The sequence below is a fragment of the Lampris incognitus genome, chromosome 10, assembly GCF_029633865.1.
Source record: "Lampris incognitus isolate fLamInc1 chromosome 10, fLamInc1.hap2, whole genome shotgun sequence".
NCBI lineage: Eukaryota > Metazoa > Chordata > Actinopteri > Lampriformes > Lampridae > Lampris > Lampris incognitus.
In genome coordinates, this window is record NC_079220.1 from 58,238,416 (window position 1) to 58,264,912 (window position 26,497).

The 26,497-nt window shown below is 45.8% G+C and overlaps 1 protein-coding gene across 1 annotated transcript in view; it reads left to right on the plus strand.

Moving 5' to 3' along the window:
* Positions 1–26,497, plus strand: part of cacna1aa (calcium channel, voltage-dependent, P/Q type, alpha 1A subunit, a) — a 153,311-nt gene that overhangs the window by 117,732 nt on the left and 9,082 nt on the right. The window contains exons 34-41 of the mRNA XM_056288482.1: positions 27–177; positions 433–560; positions 3,862–3,958; positions 9,445–9,550; positions 12,705–12,808; positions 16,978–17,069; positions 17,422–17,554; positions 20,859–20,972. Coding sequence (XP_056144457.1) covers positions 27–177; positions 433–560; positions 3,862–3,958; positions 9,445–9,550; positions 12,705–12,808; positions 16,978–17,069; positions 17,422–17,554; positions 20,859–20,972 — 925 coding nt within the window. The remainder of the gene's footprint in view (positions 1–26; positions 178–432; positions 561–3,861; positions 3,959–9,444; positions 9,551–12,704; positions 12,809–16,977; positions 17,070–17,421; positions 17,555–20,858; positions 20,973–26,497) is intronic.

Below are 26,497 nucleotides of genomic sequence, written 5' to 3' on the forward strand. Positions count from 1 at the left end.
TATGTGCCGGTGTGTGCGTTTGTAAGGAGTGCGACAGGAGAGGCGTGGCATGAGATCATGCTGTCGTGTCTGGGGGGTAAGGAGTGCGACCCCCTGTCAGGGAACACAGAGGCCGAGTGTGGGAGCCAGTTTGCCTACCTCTATTTTGTCTCATTCATCTTCTTCTGCTCCTTCCTGGTGAGTTCGTAATCCTAAAATGAGCCAGAAAAAAAATCCCAGCATGCATTGTTTTTACTCAAGTGAGCAACTTTTTTAAATGTTACTTTGCTTTAATTCAAAGTGAAATGTTCAGGGGCATGAGACACTTTCAGAGCTGAAATTCATTGCTGTTATAAAAATCTCTGGTTTCTGGTCTCTCCCATTTCTGTGTGTGTGTGTGTGTGTGTGTGTGTGTGTGTGTGTGTGTGTGTGTGTGTGTGTGTGTGTGTGTAGATGCTGAACCTGTTTGTGGCTGTCATTATGGACAACTTTGAGTACCTGACACGAGATTCCTCTATACTGGGTCCTCACCACCTGGATGAATACGTCAGGATATGGGCCGAGTATGACCCGGCTGCCTGGTCAGTGGTGTTGCATACACACACACAAATGATGCATTTACACACATGCGCGCACACACTCACATGCACATTCACATTTCTTTCGACAAGTAAATACAAGTACAACACACACATTCACAATCTTATATGCATACGCGTGCACACACACAAACACACACACACATATGTACACATATGTGTACACACGTTTCTTTATCTTGCTTTAACATGCTTGTTTATACAAAGGAAGGCCGGAGTGAGAGAGCACCAACTCCTCACTGGTGCTCTGCTGTGACTTGTGCACGGTGTTAGCACCAGAGGTCATGTTGTAGTGAAAGAAGGAAAATCCGAACGACCCGCGTCAGAGAATGTCTTTTATCCTGGATAAACAGCTCAGTACTCCACCCAGGCAGCTGCAGAGGAGCACCGTGGAACTATGACCTCCTCAGCTGCCCAATTGTCCCTTTCACCCCGTAAAACTCCTACCCTCCTTTTCCGTGAATGGTTCAGAGTTATGCCCCGCTCCTCCTAACCCCGTCACCCTCTCTGGAATCTGCATACTGCCAAAAACTTAATGTGGCAACGACCGCTCCCCAACCAAAACCCTCTGCCGTATTCTGTAGACTCTCAGTGTAAGTCTGGTGTAAACACGCTAAGTTTCATGGTATCTGTATTCCAGCGCCTGTCTGTTACCCCCACTCTGTCCTAAACACTGCACCAGGCAGGGAAAACCTAAACACTGCACTGGGCTGGGGAGGTAAAACCTAAACGCTGCACTGGGCCGGGGGGGTAAAACCTAAACGCCGCACTGGGCAGGGCAGGGAAAACCTAAACACTGCACTGGGCAGGGGAGGTAAAACCTAAACACTGCACTGGGCAGGGAAAACCTAAACACTGCACCAGGCAGGGAAAAGAGGGAGAAAGGACGGAAAGAAGGACAGAAAAACAAAATGAAAGAGGAAACAGTACAGTGGAATTGAGAGAAAGGAGAGAGAATTTTTTTTAAATTTTACACTATAATTTTTTTCATAATGAAGTGTGTATACCTTTTTAAAATTTGTACAAATCATTTAAAAAAATTCAGAAAGATTATCCAGCAGGATTACATCTTTAAAAGGCTCCTTACAGCTACAATCCTGAAGATGTACTGAGCGGCACCTGTGGTGCCGGTGGTAACTGCAGTGTTGCTTGATCACTTTTTAAGTCCCAGACATCCAAAATTAAAGTGTCTCCAGTGTGTTGTTAGTACTGTCTCCATCGCCCCACACATACACACACACACACACACACACACACACACACACACACATACACACAACACACAGTTGAACCCGAGTATTCTCGTAGTGGATTTGTTGTATCTCTTGATAGAAGTCTCAAGTCAAGTCACTTTTTTTTGGGATTTTTTTCCTCCTTTTTCTCCCCAATTGTACTTGGCCAATTACCCCACTCTTCCGAGCCGTCCCGGTCTCTGCTCCACCCCCTCTGCTGATCCGGGGAGGGCTGCAGACTACCACATGTCTCCTCCCATACATGTGGAGTCACCAGCTGCTTCTTTTCACCTGACAGTGAGGAGTTTCACCAGGGGGACGTAGCACGTGGGAGGATCACGCTATTCCCCCCAGTTCCCCCTCCCCCCTGAACAGGCGCCCCAACCGACCATCCAGAGGAGGCGCTAGTGCAGCAACCAAGACACATACCCACATCCGGCTTCCCACCTGCAGACACGGCCAATTGTGTCTGTAGGGACGCCTGACCAAGCCGGAGGTAACATGGGGATTCGAACCGCCGATCCCCATGTTGGTAGGCAACGAAATAGACAGCCACGCCACTCGGACAGCCAAGTCACTTTTATTTGTATAGTCCAATATCACAAATTAGAGATTTGCCTCAGGGGGCTTTACAGCAACACAACATCCTGTTCTGAGACCCTCACATCGGTTAAGGAACAACCCCCTAAAAGTTGTCCCTTATCCGTTCCGTATCTCCTATGAGCTTGGTCTGACATAGCTGTTTGTTAGCCACAAGTCAAGTTTATTTAGTTAGCCCTCCATCAGAGTCCCAGTCTCCAAGTGTCAGAGGACTTTACATACCCACGGTGAAAACAGGTGGACATACAGTAAACAACTTCTGCTGACCTTGGACCCTTGATTTGGATGAGAAGGGAAAAGACTCCATGGGAAAACCTTAACAGGAAAAAGAAGGGGCAGACATCAGGAAGAGAACTGAATGGAGGAATCCCTCACCCAGGACATATTAGCTATGCTGTAGTTGCCGAATGCGCAAGGTAGAAACTGAAGTAGAAAGTGAGGGAATAGATTTAGAATCACATTTAGTCGTTGCTCAGACTCACCTCTACCTGCCTTATGGCTGTGCATTTGGCTGCTTGTGGTCCAGACATTGTTTGGGCCGTATCATTTTCCCCAAGAAAGTAACCGTTAAATTGGGTAAATACGAAAGACTTCGTGATTTAGGTTTTTGGATTAACAACCTTAAAAGCACAAGTGATAGAATGTGTCAAAGAAGTTTTTTGATTTGTGTGACCATCTTCAGGGTTGTAGCTTTAAGTTTGCTTGTTGGTTTGTTTATGATTCTGAATAAGAAGTGTTACCCTTGTGGAAATGACAGGAAATATGGCTTTTTGGAGAAAGATCATGATTACCACAGCAGGGGATTTATAATTTGCATTTGCTTCCGTACTACAGCGCCCCCCACAGGAAGCAGCGGATTGGGAGGGCCCAGGTGTGAGCGTGGCGGGCGTGACACACATTTAGGAGGGAGTGGGTCTCCTGGTCACAAGTGGCTGTTAAGCAGTTAGTCATTTATCATGTGTATGCTCTTCCTCTCAATTAGTGAGTCTTTAATTATACTGTGCACACTCCAATTAGGGGTTGGCCGAGAGAGGAAGGGAAGGGGGGTAGTGCAAACCATAAGGACAAGAAATAAGGGAGATTTTGGTGCAGTGCAAAGGACCAGAGTCACAGTTCAGATGCATGCAGTTAGATGTGTGTGTGTGTGTGTGTGTGTGTGTGTGTGTGTGTGTGTGTGTGTGTGTGTGTGTGAGAGAGAGAGTATTTGATATATGTGTGTGTGTGTGTGTGTGTGTGTGTGTGGGTGGGTCTGCATGTGTAGGTGTATAAGGAATCTGTTATCTGCAGTAAAGCTGTTGTAGAGTATATTCACATATTGTGTACTTGTCAATTTTGTGCTCTTCTTCCCTATGTTCTCTCTTCTTTCTGTGCATATGTGTGGACGTGGGAGTTTCTTGTTTGTGTGTGTGTGTGTGTGTGTGTCTCCTAACCCCCTTGTATTCTTCTTTCAGCGGGCGCATTCATTATAAGGACATGTACAGTTTATTGCGAGTTATCGACCCGCCCCTCGGCTTAGGCAAGAAATGCCCCCATAGGGTGGCCTGCAAGGTTTGACTTCCCTTCAAACAAAACCTCTCAACCACACTTGCTAGCTGCAGCATCCAGGAATGGAATGATTGTCGCTTTGTTTCTGATTTATTTCTTTATTTCTTTATTGTTTTGGTCGTTTCTATTTTAAGACTTCTTTTCCACCATTGTTGACTTGCATTCTGACCTGCTGAGAGAATGTCCAGGACAATGCAGACACCCAGAGCAGCATGTGATTTGTACCAAGTGAAATGAAAACAAAATCCATATTTAAGACTTTGATCATACTGAAAATTTAAGGCATTATCGTTTTTTTCCTCATTTTATTTATCTGGTTTTGGTTATTGTTTGTTGTTTTTTATGTTTTATTTTATTTTGATCTTTGCTTGCTGTGGAGCCACGGCTATAGTGGAGCAGGCTACTCCTGTACTGTAGCGTTGCATTGTTCTTGGTTTTCTTGGGGGTTGGGGGAAAGACAGAAACTGCATTGACACCCCCTCCCCTTCCTCTCCTTTCTCGTCACCCAAGCGGGAGCGGCTTGATGCCTGCTCTCAAGCTTTGCCCTGCTCTTCTATGCAAATATGCAAACATGCAAAAACACACACACACACGCACACACACACACACACACACACACACACACACACACACACACACACACACACACACACACACACTATTGTCTTGCTTGCATAGAACAGTGTTCTGATTATAAAACAAGAAATAATTCTCTCAACCCCTTCCTCTTGCTCCTCATATATCCTTCCATCTCTCTTTTCTTCACATCGCAGGTAGTCTCACACATTCCCCACACAAACTCCTCAGCATAGTTGAGAGAGAAGTAACGCTGCCACAGTCTATCACCAAACCAGCCCAGGAACCTCCTTTCTCCTCTTTTGTTCTTTCATTTTGCTTTGGTCTTTTTCTCTGTCCCCTCTCTCTCTCTCTCTCTCTCTCTCTCTCCCTCTCTCTATCGCTCTCTTTCTCTCTCTCCCTCTTTCTTTCACTGTGTGTGTCTCTCGCAATCACACACATATTCCTTATCTTTTTTCTCTTTCTCCTCTGTCTGTCTCTCGCTCTCTCTCTCCTCTGTGTGTGTCTCTCTCAGTCACACACATACTCCTTATCTCTCTTTTTATCTTTCTGCTCTGTCTGTCTCTCTGTCTCTCGCTCTCTCTCTCCTCTGTGTGTGTCTCTCTACCCCCTCTCTCCTCCTTTCTCTCTCTGTGTGTGTGTGTGTGTGTGTGTGTGTGTATCTCTCTCTCTCAGTCACACACATACTCCTTATCTCTCTTTTTCTCTTTCTGCTCTGTCTGTCTCTCGCTCTCTCTCTCCTCTGTGTGTCTCTCTCCCTCTCTCTCTCTCTCTCAGTCACATGCATACTCCTTATCTCTTTTTCTCTTTCTCCTCTGTCTGTCTCTCTCTCGCTCTCTCTGTCTCTCTCTCGCTCTGTCTCTCTCTTTGCCACGTTGATACACCCACCCACCTATCCACACACACACTGTCTCTCAGTCTGTATTTCTCTCTCTTCCTTCTCCATCTCTCTGTCTTTCCCTATAACTTACTCTCTGTCTTTCTCTCTCTCCTTCTGTTTTGTGCTGATGTTGGCGGGTTGGTGGCGCTGGCTGATGGTGCAGTGGCAGGATCAGTTGCAGGGATATGTATGACATGCTGAGGCACATGTGTCCTCCACTAGGCCTTGGGAAGAGGTGTCCAGCACGGGTGGCCTACAAGGTCAGAAAGGACCTCCTCTCCTTCGCCCCCACCCCATCTCCCATAGGTGTCATGGGGGTCTAAGGGGTTCCCCAGGGGCAGAGGGGAGAGTATCAGCATTCGATATGGTGTACCCGTAGTGTTGTCGCTTCTCTGGTTCTCCTCTCTTTTCCGTTTTCTCTCTTTTTCGTGGAGAGTGTTGGGCGGCGAGAGGTGGGGCCAGTTGGTGTTGTTGTGTCTGGTGGCGTGGAATGGGGCAGTGGAGGCAAAAGGGGCCGGGTGGGATGGCCAGGGGTGAAGGGTTGGCAGGCCTATGTCTCCACAGGAGGGGGCGAACGGAGGGACCTTTCCAGCTCATTTGCGCCGCGTACCCTGCAGACGTGCTCACTCGAACATTTAAGCACCCCCACAATCCAGACACAAAATGTCGACATGAACCCCCTTTTCAAGATTTTGCACACTGGACAAAACTTTTAGCAATCGTTAAAAAAAAAAAAAGTAAAAATTATGACATAGCTGTGAAATGTGTGACTTATAAATGATAAAACGACGCTGTGTGATTACATTTTGGTAATATTTGTGGAATTCCACATAGTACTCGTGCAATGTTTTACGTAAATACATTAAAGTCACCACTTTAATGTATGAAAATGTGTAATTGTTTAGCTCCCCAGATAAAGCAAAGCACAGCAATTCACATATCATCACTGCCAAACAGACTCACATGCTCTGGCACACACAAAAACACATAAGCATGCGTGTGCAGCAAGGCTTGGAAGGTCCACAAGACTTATGTCCTCCAAGTCGCTCCTTTCTGTGGACGGGACACACACATGCAAACGCACACACATGCAAACGCACACACATGCACACACAAAGGATCAGGTCTCACTGCTCCATGTACCAACTTTGAGGTCTATTTTTCCATGGGAGAGAGCAGAAGGGCCTCTGTATTAGTGATGTGTGCTTTTCCTTACAGAGCCTTTGGTTGCAACATAAAAGCAGCTCCCTTCATTCATGTAGCAGCTCTCGTCCCCAAGCAGCCTGTCTATCTATCTATCTGCAAGTCCAATCTCCTCCTCCTTGTCCTTTGGTTCTTTTGTCAATGCAGTTCTACTCTGTTTCCAGCCCCCCTCATCACTGCATACTGTCCTCCTCCCTACATACACTGCTACCTGCCCTCTGCATGCCTGACCTGCCCCAACACACACACACATTTTCTCTGCCATCCCCCTTCTTGTCTTTTCTATTACTACCCCCCCATACACACACACACACACACGTAAACACAGTACTCAGACATTTATTTTTCACTGTGACTAGGACACACGAGTTGATACCAACAAATTTACCCTCATCGCCACACATTATTGAGGAGCAATAATGTGGTTCACCTCAGCTCTTATAACGCCTCTCATCATTACCCTGTGGCTATTTCTAATACCCTCATGCCAATCATTGGCAGATCGCTGTGAGCCTCAGGGGGCAGCCAGCAAAGCAGCCTGTTGGCACAGGAGATCTTTCCATTGCTAGTGATTGCTGTCCCTGAATTGCATCTCCCTCCTCAGAAGACCTGGGTCAAGAAGAATTTGTAAATAATTCTTAATGACTGGTTTTGGATTACCAGATGAGTGGGGCTTACTGTGTGTTACTATGTGAGGGCATCTCCTAAAGTGCCAAGTCAGTGTGTTAGGGTTAATCCTAACCCTTTTTCTTCAGTGGGTTAATCCAAACTCTTGCTGATACATTTGGCCCAGGTACGCCTCCTAGATTCATTTATTTATTTCTCAGCCATCCTGTCTTTCTTTTCTCTGCTGTCACTCTGATCGCTCACACTTTTTCCACAGTGTCGTCTTTTGAGTCCTGTTGCATCCCCAGATTGTTTCGGTAACCCTTCAACCCAGTCCTCTTTTTCTGTTCTTCTACCTTCTCCACCCCTTTGCCCCCCCCCCCAAAACCCTCCTGTATTCCTATGAGGCTCCTTCCCAAAGTAAAACATAAGCACTTACCTGCTTTTACAATAATTCAGATTCATTAACAAATCATTCTCCTTCCCTCCACCATAGCTACTGACTCCCCCTCACACCTTTCATAACTCCCCATCAGTGGGAGACATTTGAACCCTTTACCCTTGACCTTTGAACCCAAACCTATAAACAAGCCCACAGAACAATGACCCCTCCCCAGCTCCACTGTTACTGACCTTTGACCTTCTCTGTCCTAGACAGACAGTAGACGCTTTTGGCGGAGCCGCTGTCTTATAAACCTGATCAGCTATGTGTGGTGGTAGATCTTCATATATTCCCATTTCTTTTAGTGCTCTTTTTTTCTGTTTACGGTCAATATCGCTCAAGCTCATCGCCTATTGATTTCTCTCCCTATTGCGATCCTTCCTTCTCTTTACTTTGAATGTGTCTTGATGTCATTAAGTTCTCCCTTTCTACTCTTACTACGTTGTTCCATGACAGCAAGATTTCAGTTTTGCTCCATACTTTTCGAACATTTACAACTCCCTTTGGACTGAAGTAGCCAAAAAAAACAAAAAATTTTATCTCACCATATAAACAGGGCTTCCATCATGGCCACCTTTTTTGCTTGCTCCTCTTTTTTCTTTCCACAGAATGCTGCTCTCTCTCATCTATTAACTTTCTAAGCTTGTGACCATGTCTCACACATTTGACATCAGATAATTGGAGATAGAGCTTCTCGCTCTATCGTTTCAGCCCGGCCCCATCGTCTACAAATCAACTTTCCTATTCCCTATCGTAGCAGTCACTTGAAAATAACTCACAAACTCATTTTTACGTCGCCAACAGAGGATGCTTTCTGTGTACGGCTGCGCAGCTGCTTGTCCTGTGAGGCATATTGCGTGTGCACCGCATGCCGCATGGGGATGTGATGTGCAAGAATGGGTCACAGGAGACGAATAAAGAAGTACTGGGTAGTAGTAGGGTGGAAGGGTTTAGTTCAGGTGCGTGGGGTTAGCATGAAACGCTGCATGTCTGGGTTGTCAGTGTCCTCTGTCTCCTCACACTTATGTCACTTTGTTGTCCGTGAGTGGTTGTGTTCCATCCGTTTCTATAAAACCAACAAGACCTGAAAAAGATCAAACCAATAAACAAAAACCAGTTCCCTTTCCTTTCTCCAGTCCTTCCAGTTGGTTTTGGTTTTTGGTTTATCACCTGGTCTTTGTTATTGCAGTTTACCGTGAACCTCCAAACCACTAGGGGGAGCTCTGGAAAATGTTAGGTAGTATTTGCCCCAGTCTGTTATCCTTCTGTTTAATGAAATGTTGGCATTTTGATGCTTACAAACCTGTGAGATCTTTTGGCCATCAAGACATTATTTGATAAGGAAAAACACCACTTTGATAAGTAAAAAAAAAGAGTTGTACTTGGGCTGGGGTGTGTGTGAATTAACTATAGTGATTACAAAAGCTTTTTATGAGTTCTTATTGATGGCCTTGGCACTCACAGGTTATTTCTGTGCTTACAGTGGAATATCAAAAACACATTTGATCTCATCATTATCTCCAGCACTGAAAAGCAAGAATGGGAGCAGCAGAATCCCAGACACCAGCTGTGCTGACTAAAACTTAGACAAACCCACGACAGATGCAACAGAGCTCCTTCCAACTCCTTAACCCCAGCCCCACCCTTCAACCCAGTCCTCCTCCCCCTTTCCCTCTCAAACACCATACCCTTGCCCCTTTTGTCTCCTGGAGGTTCCAAACACCTACCGTGCCTTTTTACTTCCTGCTCTCTCACTGTCTTCCCTGATTGGCTCTCTCGCAGAGACTCCTCCGGATGGACCTGCCTGTCGCTGATGACAATACAGTCCACTTCAACTCCACCCTCATGGCCCTGATCCGCACGGCGCTGGACATCAAGATCGCCAAGGGTACGGAAGGTTTGGAGCCCCTCTTACCTCTTTTGACCTGTCTTTCACCGCTCTCCTCTCTTTCTTGTTTCCCTGTAGTGCAACACTAGCTGCTAGTTGTGTCCTGTGAACCCAGATACCTCGGTCCTCCCTGACGCCTCTCCTACTGTATCTTAAGTACAGTACTTTCTATGCCTGTAGATCCAGTGTGTAGTGTGTATTTGTACATTTCTGTGGCTAGTTTGTGTTTCTTTGCTAAAAAGGGGTCCTTACCGTTAGAGAAGGAGTTTTCCTAGTTCCGTATGAAAATGGAATGGCTTGTGCTCGCTGGGGATTTGGATGCATATTGTGGAATTTGACCTCTACTTGTCACTTAAAACTAGCCATAAATAAAAAAAGTATTCAGTGCTGTTATTAGTCATCCGTAGCTGAGTTCTGTGTCTTATTCTGGAATCAGCAGGTTATATTCATTGTAGATAACTATTTACTAAACCCTTCCTTTTTTTGTGTGTGTGTGTTTGTTTTTGTGTTTGTATGTCAATTTTTACACCTTGTATAAATCTGAATGCCTGAATGGTTTGTGTTTGACAACCCACTCTCAATCTGCATGTGTGCATTTTCTGTGTATACCTGTTTTTGTGTGGGAATGTATGTGTGTGTTAATTTACATGTGCACACATCCATATGTGTCTGTGTCCGTACATCTATGTGTGTGTCGCTGCGTGTTTATCCGTATGTATGTGTGTGCGCGTGTCCGTTGCATATGGCTAGGTGGCGTAGATAAGCACCAGATGGATGCAGAGCTGAGAAAAGAGATGATGGCGATCTGGCCCAATCTTTCGCAAAAGACTCTGGACCTACTGGTTACCCCGCATAAGTGTAAGTTGCAGCGAGTGTGGGACCGGGCACACGGCGGTGGCTTCAATATGACCACCCCTCCCGGTGCCCCAACATTGTGTCTCTTCACGCCACCAGAGGACCGCTTCTTCCAGCCAGTCTTTTTCACTGCTGCATTCTCTGATACGGCCGGCACAGTAACCTGAACATGCAAAACCCTTACAAAGCACTTTACGTTACCCTCCAATCTTAGACACCAACCAAGCACTCAACCGGGCTTGAGTACCCGCTCTCCTACACCTCCAGGCCTTCGTACTCTGAGTCTCACATACACTCTCACACTCCCCACACCTCTCCATAACTTCTGTGCCTGATATCAGAGGGTGCCTCACTATAGACCAACTATCTATAGACGTCTTTTCACTCCAGGGCCAATCAGCACTGTAGACTGGATGGCTGGCTGTGCTTTTTAGGATTTTTTTCCAATACATAGTTTACCTTTGTGTAAACGACACCCACAACCGATGCACTGGTGCCAAAGCACTGGTTGCATAATACGGTGTGGACAGCAGAAAGCATGAGATTCAAAAACAAGCAGCATCTAAACTACATCCTCTGTTGTCACTCGCCAGATTGCTATTTGTCCTTTCACTACACGTTTGGATTTGCACTAAATAGATTATGATTTGTTCATGGGCTATTGTATCATATTTGAATGGAAAATGTAAATGATGTGCATTTAGCATGCTGGTGAGTGGTGTACAGGTGTAGTTCACACATTTGCAGTAATATAGCTCAAGCCTTGTGAACATAATTCTTCAAACCTGACTTTAGACCATAAACGACCTTTTGACAGATTTTCATAGTCTTACACTAACAAAAAGGTAGCTATAAAGTTCGTGATATTTTTCCAACTGTATCCGTTCAGCATCGGAATGCCAGACAGGTTTTAAGAAGTCATTTCGGGCTTTTATCACTATTTTCGGCACCTATCAGGATGTAGAGCTATATCTTATTTAGTTCTCATTTATCTTATTTAGTCATTTGAATTCAACTACACGTTAAATTGAAATGACTAAATCAATAGATTTTTATCAGTGGATAGAAAGATACATACAGACAGACAGACTGACTGACTGTACATGCATAGATGTTAATCCTGATTTCTGCAAGTGAGAAATGTTCTCACGTCAACATCTGATATGTTGAATTTGGGCTAACCCTAACTCTAACCCTGACTCTAACCCTAACTCTAAACCTAACTCTAACTCTAACCCTGACTCTAAACCTAACTCTAACCCTGACTCTAATCCTAACTCTAACCCAGACTCTAATCCTAACTCTAACCCTGACTCTAACTCTAACCCTAACTCTAACCCTGACTCTAATCCTAACTCTAACCCAGACTCTAATCCTAACTCTAAACCTAACTCTATCTCTAACCCTGACTCTAACTCTAACCCTAACTCTAACCCTGACTCTAATCTTAACTCTAACCCAGACTCTAATCCTAACTCTAAACCTAACTCTAACTCTAATCCTAACTCTAACCCAGACTCTAATCCTAACTCTAAACCTAACTCTAACTCTAACCCTGACTCTAACCCCGACTCTATCCCAGACTCTATCCTTAACTCTAACCCTGACTCTAACCCCGACTCTAACCCTGACTCTAACCCTAACTCTAACCCTGACTCTAACCTTGACTCTAACCCTAACTCTAACCCTGACTCTATCCCTGACTCTAACCCTAACTCTAACCCTGACTCTAACCCTGACTCTAACTCTAACCTTGACTCTAACCCTAACTCTAACCCTAACTCTATCCCTGACTCTAACCCTAACTCTAACCCTAGCTCTAACCCTAACTCTAACCCTGACTCTAACCTTGACTCTATCCCTGACTCTAACCCTAACTCTAACCCTGACTCTAACCCTGACTCTAACCCTAACTCTAACCCTGACTCTAACCCTAACTCTATCCCTGACTCTAACTCTAACCCTAGCTCTAACCCTAACTCTAACCCTGACTCTAACATGAATCTCATGTCAGATGTTGCTCTGAAAACATCTTGTACTTACAGAAATCAGGAGAACCTTCATTTATACATACAAAGAAGCGAAGATTAAGTAACAAAGAAAGGAAAATGTAAGAAATAACTTAAAAGCTGTCTGTTTGTGAAAAGACTTTTGGCCTGTGTTCGTGTCTGTGTGTGTGAGTGAATATGAGTGTGTTTTCTCTGTGTGTGTGCACTCCTTGTGCCCTCTCTCCCATCCCTTTCGCTCAGGGTCCATACCTAAGGGTCTAATCTTGCAGGGTAACTTGTCATTCTCTCAGCAGCCACAGACCTGACAGTGGGGAAAATCTATGCTGCCATGATGATCATGGAGTACTACCGGCAGAGCAAGATCAAGCGCTCACAGGCGCTCCGCGATGAGCAGGTACAGCTCTTCTTAAAAGAACAACCCCCTCTACCGCCCTCTCACTGCTGAAAGATACTTAAAGGCAGGCTGACGCACATTAAAATCAGCTATTCGTCCTCCAGTGCCTTTTACATAAACAAGGGCTGTGACAAATGGGCTGCACCCAGTTTGACCTACCTTCAGTTTTCCTTGCCCCATTTTTTAAGCTAAGCTACAAGCTGCAGTATACTACTGACCAATTTATTCTTCAGGCACAGTTTTTGTTCTTGTTGTTGTTGTGTTTTCTTCTGGCTCATAAGGGTCTTAATATTCATTTCCTGAGGGTCTCTGTCTTCCAGCAGCAAGACATGGTCACATAACAAGAACAGCACTGCCATCTGCTGGATAAAATTTGTTACTTCTCACCATATTTAGAATTTACATTACAGTTTGTCAAAGTCATTTCTTGAAAGAAAAAAAAGTTAGAAGTTCAATAGAGAAAGAATGTCTTGATGCATGCTCAGTAATTCAGGTTAGAAGGTTGACTTTGCTGTTTAGAAGGCTGGGGATACCTCCAGTCACCTGAGGCTGAGGAAGTCGCTTAGATGAGTGAAGAAATGTTACTCCCTCTAAACGAACTGATTCAGCTCTCTGCGGTCATGTAGCAAGCACTCGTTCCATTGTTATATGAAAACATTCTTATGAATCCATCTTTTAAGGGGTTTTTTCTTCTAATTTTTCCTCTTATCAGTGGTACAATGCCAGAGCAGAGCACACTGGCACAGAACAAGTGAACACATTTCATATAATAGAGGAAGTCAAAGTAAAAAGCATCGTGTTGATGAATTGATATTGATTGTTTTGTTTGTTTGTTTGTTCCTAAAAAAAATAACTTAGTGCTCAGTGTTGAAACACCCTACACACAAACTATCAGATACCACTCCTCCCCCCGCTCCTCTCTTCTCCTTCTGCCCCCACCTTTCTCCTCTGCTTCAGGCCTTTTGCACTGACTTCACTGCTCGCACCAGAACCTCCCCCATGCTTCAACATTGTTTCATCATTGGGATTCAACATTCTTCAGTTAGCTTTAACATATTTTATCAGCTAGTAGTCACAACTCCATGTTGCGGGTTTTACTAGTGAACACTAAATCTGTTAGGATTGCTAATATGGGCAGCCCGGTGGCCCAGTGGTGAGTACTGTTGCCTCACAGCAAGAAGGTCCTGGGTTCAAACCCCAGGCCGTCCAGGTCCTTTTTGTGTGGAGTTTGCATGTTCTCCCCGTGTCTGTGTGGGTTTCCTCCGGGTGCTCCGGTTTTCTCCCACCATCAAAAAGACATGCATGTTAGGGTTAATACTCTTGCCTGTGCCCCTGAACAAGGCAGTGGAAAGAAGAACTGGAGTTGGTCCCCGGGTGCTGCAGCTGCCCACTGCTCCTATACATTAGGATGGTTACATGCAGACAACACACTCACTGTAACCTGTACAAATGCCAAAATAAAGTGGCTTTCATTCTTCTTTCTTTTAATAACTCGAAAAGAAAATGAATTTAAAAATAGCTGTTTATCTTAAAATTGACGAAAACTAATGAAGCCTTTCAATGAGAAAAAGCTTTCTGAAAGGTATAAATTCAGTTTACAGGACGACGTGAAAATGGACCCACTGGTGATGATAACTTAATATCATCATTGTTTACGTATAGTCGTTGACGCTCAGTTGTAGTTTATTATAAGGTTAAATGTTGGCGTTGTAGAACTGACCTTTGATGGTCCTGCTGCATTCATCCAAGCACACATAAACCGCTTCATCTGTGCTGCTGGTGCCTTACCCCGAGGATGTGATGGCAAACTCGGCAGTCACCGCATTTCACAGCATCATGGCTCAAAGATGACGATGACGTCACTAAAACATCCACAGCCGACTTCCTTCCACCTTTTTTCTGCACCACCAATGCCCTCAACAGCCTCTGCCTTCTGCTTCGTCCCCCTCTCGTACCCTCCTTCACAGCCTGCTGAACATCCAGGGGTCAACTGCTCCTCCCCCTTCGGACCATTGCTGACTTGACCTTCCCCACTTTCGTTCTGTTGTTTTCGATGTCTCACCCTGCTAAACACAAACATATATATGTATGACCTCTACCCCCCCCCCCACACACACACACAAGCAGACACACCCCGTCCACCCACAACCCACATCCTCACACCAGGTTGCCACCAACTTTAAAGGGGACAGGAGAAGAGGAGTGGACCACCAAAAAATATTAGCAACTCTCCGTATTGAAAGAAGATTGGCATGTCTTGCTATTCCATCATGTATCTAGATCAGAATGCAACGCGTTGGGATGATAATGTCAGAGGGCTTCGTGGTAAATGTGCTTTCCATGTTGGCGTTGCATGAATCCCAGTAGAGGTCGCAGTGGAGGCATGAGGCACACGGGAGGAAAGAACGGAAGAATGCCTTGAACAAGCTTTCATTTCAGTAAGATGTCAACTTAGCATAGTCAAGAGAGACAAGTTAACAATGTTGATACCGTGGGCTTCCGGGTGGCGTGGCAGTCTATTCCGTTGCCTGCCAACACGGGAATCGCCGGTTTGAATCCCCGTGTTACCTACGGCTTGGTCGGGCATCCCTACAGACACAATTGGCCGTGTCTGTGGGAGGGAAGCCGGATGTAGGTATGCATCTTGGTCACTGCACCAGCGCCTCCTCTGGTCGATTGGGGCGCCTGTTCAGGGGGGAGGGGGAACTGGGGGGACTAGCATGATCCTCCCGCGCGCTACGTCCCCCTGGTGAAACTCCTCACTGTCAGGGGAAAAGAAGCAGCTGGTGACTCCACATGTATGGCTGTAGGCATGTGGTAGTCTGCAGCCCTCCCCAGATCAGCAGAGGGGGTGGAGCAGAGACTGGGACGGCTCGGAAGAGTGGGGTAATTGGCCGGATAAAATTGGGAAGAAAGGGGGGGGTCCTCAAAAAAAAAGAAAGAAAAGGAAAAAGTTGATACTTCCACTGGGAAACCTTTTCACCCAAAAATAAAAAAGATGGTGGTTAGGTGTCACTGGCAGCTTGCTAAGTGGATGTGTAATGACAGAATTGTTTCACTGTATGCGGAAGACAATACGGTAGCAGTAGTATGCAAATGATTTCCCGATATCTCTTATTTGACTTGTCCAATCATGCATGTCACCTACTGTATATTCCCCTCCACAGGATGCCTCACTGCTCATCTGCCATGATGGCCACCCCCCTTTTTGACCAATGGCTCTCTTCTTTAATGCTGCTCTTTTTATCAGTCCCTGCACCAGTTTGGGTTTGTTTGCGTGTGTGTGTTTATTTATTTATTTATTTATTTATTTTTACTTTGCTGCACCTCTTTCCTCAACCAAATTATATTTTTATTTTGTTTTAAATTGATTAATATAATTTCTAAAGCATCATGAAAATGCACCATCATTTGAAAGGCTCTATGAATCGGACATGTGTTGTTTTTGCTGCCCATTAGATAGCATTTTGTTCTGCCTTGTTAAATTCTCTCACATGCTAGCCTTTGTCTGCTCTAAACTGTTCTGCTACCCATCATATTTATCAGAATATCTGCCCTCAGGCCTGCATGGAATAACCAGCCACTGCTGGTTTTATATTAATGTTCAGTATAAAGAGCCACATCTGCAAGTGGCACACTTAACATTCGCACCAATTATTTATTTTTGATCGGGTTTATCTTCCTGTGACCCACCTCAGAAAAAAAACTCCCTAATGTGATTCTTTATTAGCACCCAGATGGTTATTTCCTGTGGTTCAATAGCAACCTGAAACCTGGCGATCACATCGGCATGACAGTCCATCCTCCACTGACAGCATCACAGCGAGCAGGAGCTCCATGTCTTAAAACAAACTTCTCTGGGACCGTCAGCCTCCTTCTCAATCTGGCTGCCGGGGCATCAGTACCTCTGGAGGACACGCCTCCACATACACACACATGCATACATGTGCGCCCACACACATCTTTCTACTTTTCCCTTCCCTTACTTCCTTCCTTCCCTTAACTTATGCATCCAGTTTGCTGACACCTTTGCTTCTGCCGTTCCCTTCCTCCATGCCTTGTTTCCTGCTTTCCCCTCTTTCCTCCCCATTTCCCTGTTAGTCTGCCTGATAGCTGGCGCCGGCCATGTTGTATATCTCACACAGAATCGAACGCCATTACTGTTTCAGCGCGTGGAGCCACCTTCCCCCACCCAGGACGGGGGTCCGGGACTCAACAACACCCTCCCTTTGCCCCAGACAACAGAACCCATCAACAGCCTGTGAGTAGGACCTTTCTTTCTTTCTTTCTTCCTTCCTTTCTTCCTTCTCCTCTCATGGCAGAGAGCCAGAGGGTGGATGGATATCGGGCACCTCCGATCGGTCCACAAAATGAGGGCAGGAGAGGTGAAGGAGACACAGAGCCCTCTACTGTGTGTGTGTGTGTGTGCATGTGCACGTTTGTGTTTGCATGGAGTGAATGTGTGTTGTGGACTGACAGTCTGTGATGGGCTCATGGTTTAGCACGTTTTTCCTACAGCAAGCTGCAGGGAGTCCGGGGTAGAGAGGTTTGTTTGTGTGTGTAAGGTTGACAAGTGAAGGGCATATTTGTGTGTGACGGTGTGTGTATCACAGGCCAGTGGAGGGGGGGGTCCCGGAGAGCCAATCATGGGTGACAGCGCGGGCTCAGGAGATGTCCCAGAAGGTTGGCAGCTGGAGCCCAGAGGGACACCCTGTGGACAGCCTGGGCAGCATGACTAACTCACAGGTAGCAAGTGCATGCACACACACTAAATCCTCTAAAACAATGTGAACATACAGTCCTGCCTGAACAAACACAGTATACACGAGGCCTGGCAATAGAAAAAGAAAATCCTATCTAAAACTAACAGCGAGCGTCCGGGTGGCATAGTGGTCTATTCCGTTATCTACCAACATGGGGATCGCCGGTTCAAATCCCTGTGTTACCTCCGGCTTGGTCGGGCGTCCCTATAGACACAATTGGCCGTGTCTGTGGGTGGGAAGCTGGATGTGGGTATGTGTCCTGGTCGCTGCACTAGCGCCTCCCGTGGTCAGCTGGGATGCCTGTTCGGGGGGAGGGGGAACTGGGGGGAATAACGTGATCCTCCCACACACTACGTCCCCCTGGTGAAGCTCCTCACTGTCAGGTGAAATGAAGCGGCTGATGACTCCACATGTATCGGAGGAGGCATGTGGGAGTCTGCAGCCCTCCCAAGATCAGCAGAGGAGGTGGAGCAGTGACCGGGACTGCTCGAAAGAGTGGGGTAAGTGGCCAGATACAATTCGGGTGAAAAGGGGGAAAATAAAAGAAACTCACAGCGGGTGTTTCCCGGGTGTGCTGATAAACACACACATGTGATGGTGATTATTCATTGATAAGGATGAGGATGGAGATTAAGGACAAACACTGCATACCCAAACACACACCCTCTATACAAACACAGTTAACGTACAACCTCATCATATGCTTCGCACATAAACACACACATTTGATCCATTTAACATGAAATGCTGGTTTACTTTCATGTTATTGTATGTCAGTGAAAACCCAAAGTACTACTGACAACATTTGCATGGTGAGGGGAACTGTGGTCATGATGTAAGCACAGATTCCGCCGCCATGGAAACACGGTCCACTTTATTCATATACCCTTTGTGTCAACATGAATTAGGTGGCCATAAGGACTTGTCTGTGATCAGATTTGTGTTTCCCTCCAAAATGGCTGAAGCTGAAGTAAGGGAGACGCTCGCTGATTGTAGACCAGAGCACATTGAGAATTGCATCGACTTGCTTTCTCTTAAGGCGTCTATATTCCAGACCGACTCTGTTTCTACATGAAAGGGGAAAACCATCCAATTTAGAATCGATGTATTTGTATCCCTATGGCCCAGGATAGTCCAATTCATATTTTTTTTAACTTTGAAAGACATTCTTCCTGAACTTCTAATGTCATCAAGATGTATGGGGACGCTTCCTTGAGCAAGCCATTGAATAATTACCAGCTCCAAGGGCACTGCTCCATAGCTGACGCTGTACTCTGACCTCCTTGTCGATAGTGGGTGAGCAAAAGAGAATAGCAAGTCTTTTTGATCAATAGAGTATAAAATCAGGTGTCCGGGTGGCATGGCGGTCTATGCCGTTGCCTGCCAACACGGGAATCGCCGGTTCGAATCCCTGTGTTACCTCCGGCTTGGTCGGGCATCCCTACAGACACAATTGGCCGTATCTGCAGGCAGGAAGCCGGATGTGGGTATGTGTCCTGGTCGCTGCACTAGCGCCTCCTCTGGTCAGTTGGGGCGCCTGTTCAGGGAGGAGGGGGAACTGGGGGGAATAGCGTGATCCTCCCACGCGCTACGTCCCCCTGGTGAAACTCCTCACTGTCAGGTGAAAAGAAGCGGCTGGTGACGCCACATGTATGGAGGAGGTATGTGGTAGTCTGCAGCCCTCCCCGGATCGGCAGAGGGGGTGGAGCAGAGACCAGGACAGCTTGGAAGAGTGGGGTAATTGTCCAAGTACAATTGGGAAGAAAAACGGGGGGGGGGGCAGTATTGGTGTTATTATGAGAATGGCTGTGTGGCAGCCAAACAGTTCAGTTTGGGTATTGTTTTTTTTTGTGTGTCTTCCATGACTTGCCTTTTGATTTGCTCCACAATTTACCTCTTGATGACTTTACAGAATGAAACAAATTTTTTTTCTTTTTACTTATGGCTTTGAGAAGGACATGTCGCTGTTAAAAATATGCATCGGGCTAACCATTAGCATAGAGATAACAGCTGGAAGTATTCCCCTTTTGTCCTCGGCCCCCTCATAAACGTGTCATTGGCAGAGAAGCGCAGTGCTAACTCTGCCTGTTTCTTCTGCTCCTTCATTATTTGGACTCGAGTCATCCTCCTCCTATACTATCTCTCTTATCTTTATTTTTTGGTTGGCACTGTTATGGATTTTTCTTTTCTCTTCAAACCAAGCCAAAGGGCCGTCCCCCAGGAACTGCCTCTAAGTGCCTTCACACGGGGCCCATATCTTATCTAAAAACCTCAGCAGGTCCCAGATAAAAACTTCAGCTCCATTCCTAAAACCCATGTGTTATCCCCTCAAGAACCAAAGTCACAACTTCATTCATCATTCTCGATGAAAGTAGCGACAGAGAAAAGTTAAGAGACGGGCACAAAGCCCCTTTCCATGCACACTTACCAAACGCTCTCGAAAGGAATCATTCGGAATTTCTAAAGCATGTCCCCATCTTTCCTCACTGCCCGTGTTGTACACAGGTAGCTTTCATTTTCACCATCATCCATCCATTTATTCATACTGGACACACAGCTCCAGCTTGCCAACAAGAGTTTATTGCAGTTAATGGCTGAAAAATCGACAAACCTCCTGTGGTGCAAAAAAAAGAAAGAAAAAAGAAACGAGTTCCATGGTCCAATCAAAGCCAACATGATGCTATAGCTATCTATTGTCATGAATTCAAGTGGTCATTTAAAAGAAAAGATGTGGATTTTTTTTGTGTGCTAAATGTCCTCTTAGTGTTTGCTTTGCTGGTCCATGCCTGAGTGACACTCGCTAGTCAGAACTTTTAGGCTGTGTTTCAGTAAGAAGCACTGTAGAAAACAACCATAACTGACCATAAAATGACTGCAAATGTTTTAAATGATCCCTCAAATTCTCTGAGATAGACTGCTTTGGCATCATGTTAGCTTTGGCTGAACTATGGAGTGTGTTTTTTTTTTCTTCGCTCTCACAAGGATTGTGGGTTTGTGCTCCATCAGTTGCACTGAAATGAAGATGGCAAGCTGGAGCTGCATCTCCAGTATGAAGAAAACTATGCATGTCTGAAAATGAAACCAGCCCATGTACCACATGAGCGGTGAATATAAGACAGGGATAGACTTCAAAAATCCCATACTTTTCCTTTAAGGCCCAGTGGCCTGCGGTATTCAGTTCTTTACTTTCACCCCTAACCCCCCCCCCCCATAAATAAATAAATAAAATATCAGTTTCCATGGCAGCCAGTCACAGCGTCTCCTGCTCTCCTGCTCTGTTTTTGCAGACGGTAGAGATGAGAGAGATGGGGCGGGACGGTTATTCGGATACCGAACACTTTCCACCAATGGAAGGCCACGGGAGGGCCGCTTCCATGCCTCGCCTCCCAGGCGAAAACCAAGTGAGCATTCTCACCATTGCACTCTGTCTTTCCCTCTTTCTTCCCTCGCCCCCTGAGTCACTGTGTTCATTAACGCCTCTCGTTTGACCACATCAGATTGGCAGTGGCCTTACTCATTGCAGATTTGCTCATTGCCAGCTGAATCTATAAAGGAGCAAAATTTGAGATGAGAACTAATGTGCTCTGCCGATCAGCTGATTCACATGAAAAGTAAGCCGGAAATGACCAGTGACAAGAGCGCACATTGATACTGTATACTGGTTAACCTAACTGTTCTCTAACCCATTTTCTACCAATAAGATGAATAATGCTCAGGGAGCTGTTGAAGCCAGCTGGTAATATTGGTGAAAACAGAGGTATGTTTTGCTGAAAGTGGACATTTAACTGAGATGTCCCGTCCAAATTTGGTTTCACAAAAGATAAACAGCAGATAAAGTGTGAATTTCTTTGTCTTCTCCAACCTTTCTCTCTTCCTCTCCTGTTGTCATCTGCCACACATATAAAGGTGTCTGGTCTGTGCCAGTCTTTTTATCCTATTAAAAACACTCATCCTTTTTAAATAGTGGCACGGTGGCACAGCGGTTAGCGCGGCTGCCTCTCAGCAAGGAGGTCCTGGGTTCAAGCCCCGGGGTAGTCCAACCTTGGTGGGTCGTCCCGGGTCGTCCTCTGTGTGGAGTTTGCGTGTTCTCCCCATGTCTGTGTGGGTTTCCTCTGGGAGCTCCGGTTTCCTCCCACAATCCAAAGACATGTAGGTCAGGTGATTCACTGTACTAAATTGTCCCTAGGTGTGTGTGTGTGTGTGTCGGCCCTGTGGTGGACTGGCGGCCTGTCCAGGGTGTCTCCCGGCCTGCCGCCCAGTGACTGCTGGGATAGGCTCCGGCAAACCCCGTGACCCTGAGAGCAGGATAAGCGGTTTGGATAATGGATGGATGGATCCCTTTTAAATAGTCTCATACTCCAATGAGTGCTATGGTTGTTATATTCACAAAACACACAAATACAGTACAAGCACACACACACACACACACACTACTCTGCATCACCTTCTCTCTGCTGTCAAACTCACGGATCTCCCCGTTCTCTTTCAAGACTAATGTTTTTCTTCCAGGCGACAGTTGGCCTGTGCTGATAACTTTGAATGTTGGGGGTTTGTTTCAACCAGGAATGGAGCAAGCATAACATAGCATACCTACAATATAGTATTACCTATAACATAGTGTTACCTAGTATTACTTATAACATAGTATTACCTATAACATAGCATACCCATAACATAGTATTACCTAGTATTACCTATAACATAGTATTACCTATAACATAGCATACCTATAACATAGCGTACCTATAATATAGTATTACCTATAACATAGTATTACCTAGTATTACCTAGTATTACCTATAGTATTACCTATAACATTGTATTACCTAGTGTTACCTATAACATAGCATACCCATAACATAGTATTACCTAGTATTACCTATAACATAGTATTACCTATAACATAACATACCTATAACATAGTATTACCTAGTATTACCTATAGTATTACCTATAACATTGTATTACCTTGTATTACCTATAACATAGTATTACCTATAACATAGAATACCCATAACATAGTATTACCTAGTATTACCTATAACATAGTATTACCTATAGTATTACCTATAATATAGTATTACCTATTTTCATAGATTTCACTGATTGTGATTGTCTCAGGGCATAAATTGTTCACTGCAGACAGCAGAGGCCTGTTGTGACCATGAGGTTGAAACAAATGTGCAACTATACAGGGGCGTCAGGGTAGCACGGCGGTCTGTTGCATTGCCTACCAACACGGGGATCGGGGGTTTGAATCCCCATGTTACCTCTGGCTTGGTCGGGCGTCCTTACAGACACAATTGGCCGTGGCTGTAGGTGGGAAGCCGGATGTCGTTATGTGTCCTGGTTGCTGCACTAGCGCCTCCTCTGGTCGGTCGGGCGCCTGTTCGGGGACTGGGGGGAATAGCATGATCCTCCCACATGCTATGTCCCCCTGGTGAAACTCCTCACTGTCAGGTGAAAAGAAGCGGCTGGTGACTCCACATGTATGGGAGGAGGCATGTGGTAGTCTACTGCCCTCCCCAGATCAGCAGAGGGGGTGGAGCAGGGACCAGGACGACTCAGAAGAATGGGGTAATTGGCCGGACACAATTGGGGACAAAAGGGGGGGGTTGTACAACTACATTGGCGTTTCAGGTAGAGGCGCGTGTGTGTATGGCGCTGATCCACTGATGAGAGTAATGGCTAGGAAGATGTGTATGTGTGTGTGTGAGTGTGAGAGTGTGTGTGTGTGTGTATAAAGTAAATAGCGTCTCCTCCACTGTTTATCTCTGCTGTCACTGCTTTGGGCCTAGAAACTCACGGTGCCCGTGTCACACTGTCGTCTGCTGTTTCAGTCTGTCTCTGTCTGCCTCTGTGTGCGTGTGTCTGCACATCAGTGTGTGTGTGTGTGTGTGTGTGTTTGTGTCTTGCTGATGGATGTCGTTGCCATGGTGACCACGGTGTTACTGTTAGAGCATTATATTATCATGCTGACCTTGTCTGTAGTACCTTTTGGCACCACCCACTCTCAATGTCTGTGGTAAGTGTCTCTCTCTCCCACCTGCGCAGCTGCTTCAGTGTCTAACCTACCTCTCTCTCTGTCTCTCTTTCTCTTTCTCTCTCTCTGTCGCTGTCTCTCTTGCTGTCTCTCTCTCTTTTTCTGTTCTCTTCATTCTCTTCTTTCTTGGATTCAATCCCTCCCCACGTTCTTTGTTTTTCATGGAACTCACCTCTGCCTCATACCTTGTCCACGGTGTGTCTGTGTTCTGTGTGCCCCTATCTACACTCTGTCTGTGGCTCTCTCTGTGTGTGTGTGTGTGTGTGTGTGTGTGTGTGCGGGTGTGTGTGTGTGTGTGTGTGTGTGTGTGTGTGTGTGTGTGTGTGTGTGTGTGTGTGTGTTTTCTCTGTGCTCATACAGCAGCGAAGGAAAGCGAGGCAACGTGGCAGTAACCTCAGTGTATGTACCCTGTCTTCACTGTCTTGCCTCACTCTTATCTTGCACTCTGTCTTTCTGTCTCACTCTCTTTCTCACTCACACACACACACACCTACCTTTTATCTGTCTGTCTTTCTCACACACTCACACGCACACACAAACACATTCTTTCTGTCTGTCTCACTCACACACACACACACACACACACATTTTATCTGTCTGTCTCTCTTACTCACTCACACACACACACACACACACACACACACACACACACACACACACACACACACACGTTATCTGTGTCTTTCTGTTGTTCTTTCATTCTTTTCCTGTTCTTACATTGTTCATGTCTTCCAGCCTCTCACCTTCCTCGTCTCGAGCTCCTCTCTTCTCCTCACTGTTTCTCTTGGCGTCTGTTCTCAAGTATTCCATGAACTTATTTGAGGCTGGGGCTTCTTTACTTTCTTTATTCAGCTTATTTTTTATGGATTTTATTCACATGACCAAATCTAATGCCAGCCCAGATTCCAAACCAGCCCTGGCACCTTCAGCCACTCATCCTGGACAGCTGGTAGACTCTGTCAGCTTACTGTCTTACATATAGCTGGTAGACTCTTGTCTGCTTGCTGTCCCACATATAGCTGGTGGACTCTGTCTGTTTACTGTCCTACATATAGCTGGTGGACTCTGTCTGCTTACTGTCCCACATATAGCTGGTGGACTCTGTCTGCTTACTGTCCTACATACAGCTGGTAGCCTCTGTCTGCTTACTGTCCTACATACAGCTGGTAGACTCTGTCTGCTTACTGTCCTACATATAGCTGGTAGACTCTGTCTGCTTACTGTCCTACATACAGCTGGTAGACTCTGTCTGCTTACTGTCCTACATACAGCTGGTAGACTCTGTCTGCTTACTGTCCTACATATAGCTGGTAGACTCTGTCTGCTTACTGTCCTACATATAGCTGGTAGACTCTGTCTGCTTACTGTCCTACATATAGCTGGTAGACTCTGTCTGCTTACTGTCCTACATATAGCTGGTGGACTGTCTGCTTACTGTCCTACATATAGCTGGTAGACTCTGTCTGCTTACTGTCCTACATACAGCTGGTAGACTCTGTCTGCTTACTGTCCTACATATAGCTGGTAGACTCTGTCTGCTTACTGCCCTACATATAGCTGGTAGACTCTGTCTGCTTACCGTCTTACATATGGCTGGTTGACTCTGTCTGCTTACTGTCCTACATACAGCTGGTAGACTCTGTCTGCTTACTGTCCCACATATAGCTGGTGGACTCTGTCTTCTTACTGTCCTACATATAGCTGGTGGACTCTGTCTGCTCACTGTCCCACATATAGCTGGTAGACTCTGTCTGCTTACTGTCCTACATATAGCTGGTGGACTCTGTCTGCTTACTGTCCCACATATAGTTGGTGGACTCTGTCTGCTTATTGTCCCACATATAGCTGGTAGACTCTGTCTGCTTACTGTCCTACATATAGCTGGTAGACTCTTGTCTGCTTACTGTCTTACATATGGCTGGTGGACTTGATGGATCCTGCTGTCTGTCTGCTTACTGTCTTACAGACCCGTTCCACTGACTTGAGTTCATTTAAAAAGTCATTTGGGGAATAACTTGAATCGCAGTAATCAGTAAGACGTGTCTTTATCGGAACTTCCACTGAACTTTTTTTTAAATTAACAACGTTACCACGAGTCACACTCTCCAACTTTGACCAAACTCACCTTTGACTGACAAGCTGGAGATGAATCAAACACTGGAGGAGACCCTGTGTGAGCTGTATACATAGCACAGTTACATAAACTAAAAAGCAACAATTGTTTTATTAAAAAAAAAAGGATCTTAACATGGGGATAACTGTTTTGAATTCCCGTGTTACCTCCAGCTTGGTCAGGCGTCCCTACAGACACAATTGGCCGTGTCTGCGGGTGGGAAGCCAGATGTGAGTATGTGTTCTGGTTGCTGCACTAGCGCCTCTGGTCGATCAGGGCGCCTGTTTGGGGCGGGGGGGGGGGTACTGCGGGGAATAGCGTGATCCTCCCATGCGCTACGTCCCCCTGGTGAAACTCCTCACTGTCAGGTGAAAAGAAGCGGCTGGTGACTCCGCATGTATGGGAGGAGGCATGTGGTAGTCTGCAGCCCTCCCTGGATCGGCGGGGGGGGGGGGGGGTGGAGCAGAGACCGGGACGGCTCAGAAGAGTGGAATAATTAGCCGAGTGCAACTGGGTAGAAAACGGGGGGAAAAATCCAAATATATATATATATGCGTGATGGGCCATGTCTTGTAGCTACAGGAGGGGTTAAGGGGACCTTGGCTCCATGCAGACTTGGTTCCATAAGAAGATGGTATAGCTGATATAGATGGTATAGCTGGTATAGATGTATAGCTGGTCTAGCTGGTATTGATGGTATAGATGTATAGATGGCATAGCTGGTATAGATGTATAGATGGCATAGTTGGTATAGCTGGTATAGATGGCAT